The 10,942-nt window shown below is 40.6% G+C and overlaps 1 protein-coding gene across 3 annotated transcripts in view; it reads left to right on the top strand.

The window, feature by feature from the left end:
• The window catches only part of Spast (spastin), a 57,069-nt gene that overhangs the window by 18,787 nt on the left and 27,340 nt on the right, over nt 1-10,942 (top strand). For all 3 annotated transcript variants that reach the window (XM_013013722.1, XM_013013723.1, XM_013013724.1), the window contains exon 4: nt 8,612-8,707. In XM_013013722.1, coding sequence (XP_012869176.1) covers nt 8,612-8,707 — 96 coding nt within the window. The remainder of the gene's footprint in view (nt 1-8,611; nt 8,708-10,942) is intronic.

The following is a 10,942-nucleotide window of genomic DNA, read 5'->3' as shown; positions in this document are numbered from 1 at the left end:
GCTTTTTTCTTTTTGCTTATGTGGTGCTGGGAATCGAACCCAGGGCCTCAGGCATGCAAAGCAAGCGCTCTACCACTGAGCCACCTTCCCAGCCCCATATTATGTTGACTTTTGGCAAATAATAATAAATCCATACTTAATAGTGTCTCTGCCCTAATGATAATCTGAGCTCTTCCTATTACTGTTCTCTCCCACCTAGGCCCTGGAAATAACTGTTCTTTTTACATTGTCATATAGTAAGAATTATGACAGTAGGTAGCCCTTCAGACTGGCTTCTTTCAACAAGTAAAGTTGCTCTGTGTCTTTTCATGGCTTGATAGTTCATTTATCTTCAGCACTGAATAATAGTCCATTGTCTGGATATACTATAGTTTATCCATTTACCTGCTAAAGGACATCTTCATTATTCCAGAGTTTTAGCAATGGTGAATAAAGCTGCTATAAATATGTTTACTATTTTTCTTTGGCAGCTCATTTGGGTAGATACCACAGAGTGTAATTATTGAATGATAGAGCAACAGCATGTTCTTTTTTTTTTTGTCAGTCGTGGGGCCTGAACTCTGGACCTGGGCACTGTCCCTCAGCTCTTCAGCTAGCACTCTACCATTTGAGCCACAGTGCCACTTCCGGCTTTTTTCTTTTTGCTTATGTGGTACTGAGGAATCGAACCCAGGGCCTCATGCATGCAAGGCAAGCGCTCTACCACTGAAACCACTTTCCGAGCCCTGCAACAGTATGTTCTGTAAGAGCCTGCCAATCTTTTTCCAAAGTGATTGTACCATTTTACATTTCTGCAAGTAGTGAATGAGTTTATGTTATATGTGTTGTTCATATTAGTTATATCAAATTGAATATTCCAGAGCTTGTTTTTTATGTGTTTGAAGATAGGAAACTACAGACTTGTCTTTTTTTTTTGGTCGCTCATGGGGCTTGAACTTTGGCCCTGGGTGCTGTCCCTCAACTCTTCAAGGCAAGTGCTCTACCACTGAAGCCATAGTGTCACTTCCAGTTTTCTGGTGGTTAATTGGAGATAAAAGTCTCACAGACTTTCCTGCCTGGGTTAGCTTTGAACCACAATCCTCAGATCTCAGTCTCTTGAGTAGCTGGAACTACAGGTGTGAGCCACTGGCGCCTGGCTTTTGTTTCTTTTTAATTTTTTTTTTAAGACAATCTCATTGTGTAGTCCAGGCTAGCCCCAGTCTCTCTCTCTCTCTCTTTTTTGGTCAGTCATGGGTCTGAACTCTGGGCTAGGGCCCTGTCCCTCAGCTCTTCAGCTCAAGATTAGTGCTCTACCACTTGAGTCACAGTACCACGTCCGGCCTTTTCTGTGTATGTGTTGCTGAGGAATTGAACCTCATGCATGCCAGGCAAGCACTCTACCACGGAGCCACCTTCCCAGCTTTAGCCTCAGTCTCAAACTCACAAACCTCTTGCCTTCAGCCTCTGAAGTGCTGAGATTGCAACATGAACTACCTACCATGCCCAGCTACAGACTTGTTTTTGAAATGTGACTTTTGCTTTTTCTCCCTCTCCCCCTTCCAATACCAAAGTCTGGATTCATGGCATGATCTTTTTGTTCAGCTTAAGTTAACACTGTACTACTTAAGCCATCCCTTAAGTCCAGCATTTTGCTGGTTATTTTAGAGACAGAGTTTTCTGCCCAACCTGGCTTTGATTCTCATTCTTTCAGGTCTTAGCTGCTTGAGTAGCTAGGATTATAGGAATGAGGCACTGGCATCCGGGTTTTTGTTTATTTTCTGTAGTAGAAGAGAAAATGAAAAATAATATATAATCTACAAAATATTAAATATTAGCACATTAAAAATCAATAAAATGGAAATCATTAATATTTTGGAAGCTTTGAAACTGGTATGTATTTTTATCCTCAAAAGTGAGCATTTAAAGATTTACACACAAATGCATAGGAAAACATATTTTTGTAGCATGTGCTATATAAAAATCAGCTTTTTGTTTAGTGTGATAGTATATACCTACAGTCCCAGATGTCTGGGAAAGTAAAGCAATAGAATCTTCTGAGCCCAGAAATGAGGGGCTAGCCCATACAACATAGCAAGAATCCCTACCTCTTTTTTTTTTTTTTTTTCTAGTGCTGGTCCTAGGCCTTGAACTCAGGCCTACGCGCTATCCCTGAACTTGTATGATAGTGTTCTACCACTTAGAGCCACAGCTCCGTTTGTGATTTTTGGTAGTTAATTGGAGTTAAGAGTCTCACAGGCTTTCCTACACAGGCTAACTTTGAACTGTGATCCTCACATCTCAGCCTTCTGAGTAGCTAGGATTGCAGGCCTGAACCATTAGTCCCCTACTAAGGCTCCCCACCTTAAAAAAAAATCAGATAGGCATCTAATTGGGATGTAGAATGTAGGAAATGATTTTGGGAGTTCCCCTATATAAAATGCTTTGAATATATGCAGTCTTTCTGGCAATAATGAGAAGAGGAGGGTGTAGTGACACATGCTGGCATCTCAACACTTGTGTGGCTAAAGCAAGAAAATTGAGCTTTAGCGTACAGCATGGGCTATAGAGCAAGATTGTCTCAAAAGACAAAGGAAGAAAGAGAGTTTCACATACAGTGTTTACCTGGGATTCGGTGATAGTCACCTATCATGGTTATAGCTCAACCATAAAACCTGTTTTAGATAAAAAGATAATTTGGCATCAGCATTTTGATATTCCTGGAAATTTATTTTATTTTATTTTTTGTCCATTGTGGGGCTGAAACTCAGAGCCTGGACGCTGTCCTTGATCTTTTTCACTTAAGGCTAGTGATCTACCACTGGGAACCACAGAGCCACTTCTGGTTTCGTGATTAGTTGGAGATAACAGTCTTATAGACTTTCCTATCCAGAGTGGCTTTCAATCGTGATCCTCGCATCTCAGCCTCCTGAGTACCTAGGGTTACATGTGTGAATCACCAGCGCCCAGCTATTTTATTTATTTATTTATTTTAAATTTAACTTCAGCTGGGAATGTGGCTTAGTGGTAGAGTGCTTGTCTAGCATGCATGAAGCCCTGGGTTCAATTCCTCAGTATCACATAAACAGAAAAGGCCAGAAGTGGCACTGTGGCTCAAGTGGTAGAGTGCTAGCCTTGTGCAAAAGAAGCCCAGGGACAGTGCCCAGGCCTTGAATTCAAGCCCTAGGACTGGCAATAAATAAATAAGTAAAATAAAAAACTTCATTCATCATTGGTTTATTCCATCCCTGCTTTTTGCTGGGTACTATGCCAGGAAACATAAATGGAATTTATTAGCTCATCAAATATTTATTTATTTGGTGTTAACCTACGGTAGACATTGTTGTAGGCACTTTAAATACAAAGATCCCTCTTCTCTAGAGTATATTTCTATCAAGAAAAAGACAATAGATAATAAGCATAAAAAGTAACTTATGCTGCCAAGTGCTGATGACTCATGACTATAATCCTAGCTATCCAGGGGATGAGATCTGAGGATCCTGGCTTCAATCCAGCCAGTCTATAAGTCTATCTCCAATTAACCACACACACAAAGCCAGAAATGGAGCTACTCAAGTGTAGAATGCTATCCTTGAGTACAAAAACTAAGGCATAGTGCTCAGGCCCAGAATTCAAGCCCCAGGACTGGGCCAAAAAAAAAAAAAAAAAAAGAATAAATATTCATTTATACAATATATTATAGATGTTAAACTACTCAAGAAAGAACAACATTAGTAGTGGGCAGGCAGGGAGGTCAGAATTTTTACTTTCTTTGTTGTTGTTGTTCTTCTTCCTTCTTTTCTTCTCCCCCCCCCCCCATCCTGGGGCTTGCATTCTGGGCCTGGGCACTGTCCCTCAGCTCTTCAGCTCTAGGCTAGTGCTCTACCACTTGAGCCTCAGCACCACTTCTGGCTTTTTCTATTTATGTCGTGCTGAGGAATCGAACCTAGGGCCTCATGCATGTGAGGCAAGCACTCTACCACTGAGCCACCTTCCCAGTCCCAGATTTTTTAGTTTTAAACAGAATATTTGGAATATCCTGTTAGTGAATTTGACTTGAGTTAGATGTGAAGGTATCTGAGGGATTGTGTAGAAGAACCCAGTGAAGCCTTATGAGAACATATGTTGTATGTTTACAAAGCTTCAAAGAAACCAGTGCTACTCAGCAAGACCTTATTAGCGGCTAAGTGGGTAAGAGGCTGTTCTAATACATAGGACTACATAGGTCAACATGAAGGTTTAAGCTCACCTGTGAAATGGAGAGCAGTCCTAAGAGTTTTAGGATAGGAGTGATATCACCAAACAAGTTTTTGAAGGATCACTCAGGTTTCTGTGTTGCTTGTAGACTCTAAGGGTAGAACCAGATAGAGCAGTTTGGATACTTTCAGTAATCGAGGGGAAAATAATGGAGATTTGGGTTAGATGCATCAGGAAAAATGATAACAAGTGATTGGATTGTGATATTTGAGGACTGATATATTTACTGATAGTTTGGATAAAATGTTCTCTGTTTAAGGATCTCATTTTGGGAGAAACATAGAAATAGACAATTATCCTTTCAGGATGGAAACATACAAATATTTTGTAGGAGTGGTAACATTGGCATATGAGAGAACTTTCTAAAAGATGTGAAACCCTGAAATAGTCGTACAGGTTTACAAAAATAAATGAGAGTTATTAAAGAGTTCAAGAAAAAAACATATCAGAAGGAAACAAAGGTTTGAATAAAGACTCAGGTGAATAAGGGGAAAGACAGTTGAAGTAGGGATTCGCTTAAGCATGATAGAGGCAAATCATGGATTGCCTGGTTTGTCATATAAAGGACTGTGAGCTCTAATCTGTGGGTAGTTGCAAGCAACTGAAAAGTTTTAAGTAGAAGAGATCTGTGGTACGATTTTTCCATTTAAGTATATCATTCGGTGGTTGTGTGGTGGTTAAATAGGAGGCAGTAGAGAAGTAAGGTTAAGTAAGGTTTAATTTTATCACTGATTAGTCTGTGTAGCTTAAGTCATTCTAAAAGGAAGCAGTAGTCTGTTTACTTTTTGATGCATTAAAGATTGAGTGCTCTATATAGTTTTTTTTTTTTTTTGTCGGTCGTGGGGCTTGAACTCTGGGCCTGGGCGTTGTCCCTCAGCACTTCAACTCAAGGCGATCGCTCTACCACTTGAGCTACAGCACCACTTCCATTGATGCAGTAAAGATTGAACTCAAGGTCTCATGTATGTGAAGCAGATGGTCTACCACTGTGCTCTATCCTGAACTATCTACTTTTTATAAGCAGGAAATGAATAGGAAGGTTCAATAAACCAGCAAAAGGCAGAAATGGAGTGAGGCTCTGTGGTAGAATGCCAGCCTTAGCAAAAACGCTGAGAGCACAAGGTTTGCGTTCAAGTCTCAGTAACACACACACACACACACACACACACACACACACACACACTAAATCCTGTGGATCTACAGACAATTGCTAACTTTTTTTATTTTTATCTTTTGCAGTTGTGAGGCTTAAACCCAGGGCCTGGGCTCTGTTTCTGAGCTCTTTTGCTTAAGGCTATCTCTTTAACACTTAGAGCCACAGCTCCACTTCCAGTTTTCTGGTGGTTAATTGGAGATAAAAGTCTCATGGACTGTCCTGCCCCAGCTGGCTTTGAACCATAATCCTCAGAGCCACCAGCACCCGTCAAATGCTTACTTTTTATTCCCAGTGACCAAACCTTTTAATTTATCTTTCCTATATAATTAATTTTCTATAGCTTTTTGTTACATTTAATTAAAAGGGGTGTTAAAAGAAGGTGTTTACAATATTTTTTTTCTAATTTACACTATTACAAAAGTTGTGGCTCAGTATGGCAATTAAAGAGTACTATTGAGGAAAAAACAAATGACCTACCTGTTAACTAAAAAAAACCCTTCAAGGTATATTGTATCAGCCAGGTTTAGGAAACAAAAGCTGTTCAGTACTTTGTGCTTTGTATAAAAAGGGTAGCTGCTATTTAACCTGTCCCAGAGGTATGTGTTGTTGTACCATTAACCAAGCTTGGCGCCTGCTTGTCTGACCTTAGAAATAAAAGTTCCAGGGACTGGGAAGGTAGCTCAGCGGTAGAGTGCTTGCCTTGTATGCATGAGGCCTTGGGTTCGATTCCTCAGCAACACATAAACAGAAAAGGCTGGAAGTGGCACTATGGCTCAAGTGGTAGAGCATGGTAGAGCGCTAGCCTTGAGCTGAAGAGCTCAGAGACAGGGCCCAGGTCTAGATTTCAAGCCCCACAACCAACAACAACAAAAAAAGGTTCGGAGAGTATGTATGTGTTGCTTATTTTTTTCTTTGTCTGGTGCTAACAATTGAATCCAGGTCCTTGACCACAGTACTAAGCATAGATGTTACCACTGAGCTACCCTCCCAGATGCTAGTGCAGAAAAGAGTAACTTGTGTTTTTAATATTTCGCCAAAATAAAATTATAATTGAACTTTATTATAGATGAAACACAGACTGTATACTTCATGTTCATTCTTTTATTTAATCCTTGAGAGGCTGGGTAAACAGAGTAAGTTAAGGCCATGTTGCTAGTCACTAGTAGAGCAGAAGATATGTCAGCTATCATATAGGTGAATTTAGGTATAAGAGGGGAGTGCAGCCAGGGATGTAGAGTGTCAAGGAAAGTCAGACTTTTCCCTTCTGTGCATTGTGTGCCTGCTTTACAGAACCATATCTTTGGGCAGCTTTTGCTATTTAAAATGAGAATAGAATTGAAACAAGACTTTTTTTTTAAAGGATTCATTGAAAAACTAGATTGTAGAACCATCCGAAAACTTCTATTTTTTAATGCAGTAAACATTATCAAGGAAAAAAAAAGTAGATTATAGAGTCCATGCCACATGAAATTTTAAAGATTCCAAATAGCATTCATCTGATACTGTGCCCCCGCCACCCAGTTTGCCTCCTAAGAGGCAGCTGCATTACCAGTTTCTCTGGGTCCTTTTTATAGGATATCTTCATGTGTACAGCTATACATTTGTGTTTAAATCAATGAAAGGTTATTATACACAATTTTGCAGCATGCTTATTCTGCTCTATTCAATTACCTTTATCTTTTGCTTGATTTATATTAATGTAGCCAAATGTCATAATATTCCTTTAGTTCTGTGCTATTTGAAGTATTTCTCTCCTGACATGTATCCTTGTCTCCCTCCCTCCCTTTCTTCTTTCCTTTTTTTTTTTTTTTTTTTGTTGGTGGGGCCTGAACTCTGGGCCTGGGCACTGTCCCTCAGCTCTTCAGCTCAAGGCCACAGTGCCACTTCCGGCTTTTTTCTTTTTGCTTATGTGGTGCTGAGGAATTGAACCCAGGGCCTCATGCATGCAAGGCAAGTGCTCTACCACTGAGCCACTTTCCCAGCCCTCTTCCTTCCTTTCTTCCTTCCTTCTTTCTCTTTTTCTCTCCTTCATTCCTCCCTCCCTCCTCCCTCTCTTTCTTCATTCCTTCCCTCCCTCCCCCCTCTCTTTCTCTTTCTTCTTTTCTTTTCTTTCCTTTTCTTTTCTTTTTTTTTTTTTTTGTCGGTCGTGGGGCTTGAACTCTGGGCCTGGGCGCTGTCCCTCAGCTCTTCAGCTCAAGGCGAGCGCTCTACTACTTGAGCTACAGCGCCACTTCCGGTTTTCTGGTGGTTTATTGGAGATAGATAGGAGTCTCACTGTCTCTCCTGCCCGGGCTGGCTTTGAACAGCGATCCTCAGATCTCAGCCTCCTGAGTAGCTAGGATTACAGGCATGAGCCACCAGCACCCGGCTTTCTTTCCTTTTCTTTTCTTTCTCCCATCCTGGGGCTTGAACTCAGGGCCTTGGAGTAGTCCTTGAGCTTCTTTTGCTCAGATCTAGTGCTCTACCATTTGAGCCACAGCTATACTTCTGGATTTTTTTGTAATTTATTAGAGGTAAGAGTCTCATAGACTTTCCTGTTTGAGCTGGCTTTGAACCTCAATCCTCAGATCTTAGCCTTTTGAAATTATTTTTATATTATTATATGTTGTCCTATTTTATGTTTGTTGTTACTTTTTGGTTCTAGGAATCAAACTCTCCTACATGTTCTACTCAAACTACATCCTCAGTCTATTTTTTAAAAGCTATAGTTATTTTTTAGTTGTAGGGATCAAACTCTTTCATGTTCTACTCTCAAACTACATCCTCAACCGGTTTTTTAAAAGGCATAGTTGTGTTCCAAGTTGCCTATCACATTTAATGAGTTTATGGATAGTAGAAACCATTTCCATATTTTTGTCTCTATGGTATTCTTTCAGCATAATGATTTGGACGTATTAGATACTCAGTAAATATTTTTGGTAATAATAATGATACATAACAGTCTCTGGTAACTGACCTGTTTAAGGCATATTTTAAATATAATCTTTCATTTGTTAATTTCTGTTGCATGTTTTGAGTTTTTGCTAACTATTTTTTAAAGATCTTTAAGTGCAGGACTTTTCATGTGTGAGATTTTATTATATTTTAAAGATTTATATAAATGCAGAAAATCATCACGTCAGTTTTGTAACACTGAATAATTTCTTAATTTTACATGTATATTTTTTGTTCATTTTTGTTTGTTTATTTTGTTCTTTTTTTCTAACTCCCTCTGTTGCATAGAGAAGCTGCAACCAGTTTTGCAATTTTCCAAGTCACAAACGGATGTCTATAATGACAGTACTAACTTGACATGCCGAAATGGACATCTCCAGTCAGGTATGTTTAGGTTAACTAACCTTATAAAGCTTGCATGCAGGGGCTGGGAAGGTAGCTCAGTGGTAGAGTGCTAGCCTTGCATGCATGAGGCCCTGGGTTTGATTCCTCAGTACTACATAAGCAGGAAAAGCTGGAAGTGGTACTGTGGCTCAAGTGGTAGAATGCTAGCCTTGAGCTTAATAGCTGAGGGGCAGCGCCCAAGCCCAGAGTTCAGGCCCCATGACTGACCAAAAAAAGCTTGCATGCAAATTAGAGTCTATCTAACCTGAAAATACTGATTTAGTCTTATAGTGAAAGATTTGTGTCTTGTGTTTATAGGGCTGTGTTAGAAATAAAGTATCAAATCTTAGTATGTGAACATGTAACATATAAGTTATAGCTATTATAAATGTACGTAATTTGCATGTTTTGCAACCTTCAATTTTTTTTATTGTGAAAATACTGTACAGAGGGGTTACAATTACATGGGCAAGATAATGAGTACATTTCTTATCAAACATTGTAGCCTCCTCCTTTGTTTCCCCTTTCCATCCCTTGCCATCCTCCCCCCCCATTCCCCCACCTAATCCTCCCCCCCCACCAAAGTTGTAAAGTTCGTTTTCTACATAATGACTTGTACATCTCATTGTTGCAATGGGTCCACCTGTATCCCTATTTAAACGATTTGTTTTTCCCCTTCCCCTCCACAAATTATACCGACATCAAATACAACAACCTTCAGTTTTGAAATTGTATAATATGAATATATATTCTTTGGCTGATTAAAAAAAATTTTTTTTAATTTTTTTTTTGTCGGTCGTGGGGCTTGAACTCTGGGTCTGGGCTCTGTTCCTCAGCTCAAGGCGAGCGCTCTACCACTTGAGCTACAGCACCACTTCCAGTTTTTATCTAGTGGTTTATTGGAGATAGGAGTCTCATGGTCTTTCCTGCCAGGGCTGGCTTTGAACTGCGATCCTCCCATCTCAGCCTCCCGAGTAGCTAGGATTACAGGCGTGAGTTACCTGCACCCGGCAAAAATACTCTTGTATGTTTTAAGCTTCTTGTGAAAGTTTTGTGTGTTTTGTTTGTTTGTTTTAAAGAAAACTTGGTGGGCTGGGCACCAGTGGCTCATGCCTATAACCCTGGCTACTCAGGAGGTTGAGATCTGAGGATCACGGTTTGAAGCCAGCCTGGGCAAGAAACTCCGTGAGACTCTTATCTTCAATAAACTACTCAAAAAAGCCAGAAGTGGCGCTGTGGCTCAAGTGGTAGAGTGCTTGCCTTGAGCAAAAGAATCTCAGGGACAGCACCCAGTCCCAGAGTTAAAACCCAAGACTAGCAGAAAAAAAAAAAAGAAAACTTGGTGGAGCTTTATTGAGTAAATAACAAGCAGACAGACAAACAGAAAGGGACAGCTAGCCTTCAAGAGGAAGCCCCAGGCCCAGCCTGCATTTCACTTTTAAGGGCATAAGCCAAAGGGGCTGTCAGCTGGACTGGAGGAGACAGGAGAGAGGGAGAGAAGGATGAGCAAGGAGGATAAAGAAGGCCTGAATGTGTAGAACTTCGGGCCTTTTTCCATTGCATTGGCAGAGACTGTGGAAATAAAAGTAAGGTGTTTTGGCTTTATGGATTTTTTGAGTGAAAGAACATCTAGAGAGCATAAGAAACACGAGGAGGAAAGGGAATCTAGTAAGTGCAGAGCTAGAGGTACCAGGTAGAAGGTGTCCCTATCCACCAAAGTGTTTCTGACGGAGTTGAGTTCTTGATTCAGCCCTCCCTGAAAGGAGAAGAAACTTGCAAAAAAAAGTAGTAGTTGTTGTTGGGGGGGGGTGTCCCCTTTGGTGTGATACCATGTCAAAAAAGACAGAGGGCCTGTAGACAGAAGTCACTCTGTAGACATACAGAGGAGATGGCATGGTGGAGCCAGCAATGGTAAGGCAAGAAGTCTGACATGGGCTCCTTCAGCAGGGGCCAAGAGGTGGGCTGAGAGAGGAGAGGATCCAGCGACTCCTGACACTACCCCTTCCTGGCCCATGCACCATATGTAAGGTTCATGCAGGAGAGAATTTATTGGCAGGAGAGCGAACTGCTGGCCCCACACAAGATGGAGGTGTGTAAAGAACAAACAGGAAAGAGAAAGGGACAGAGGAGAGAGAGGGAGATTGAACTATACCACTAGGCTATGACCTAGGGGAAGGAGAGGGAAGCTTGTGAAAATTTTTAAGACATATTATAATTTGTTAAATTTCTTTTGTC

Source organism: Dipodomys ordii, unplaced genomic scaffold (genome assembly GCF_000151885.1).
Source record: "Dipodomys ordii isolate 6190 unplaced genomic scaffold, Dord_2.0 Scaffold20, whole genome shotgun sequence".
Lineage (NCBI taxonomy): Eukaryota > Metazoa > Chordata > Mammalia > Rodentia > Heteromyidae > Dipodomys > Dipodomys ordii.
Note: the sequence above shows the minus strand (reverse complement) of the source record. Positions and strands in the feature narration are given on the sequence as shown.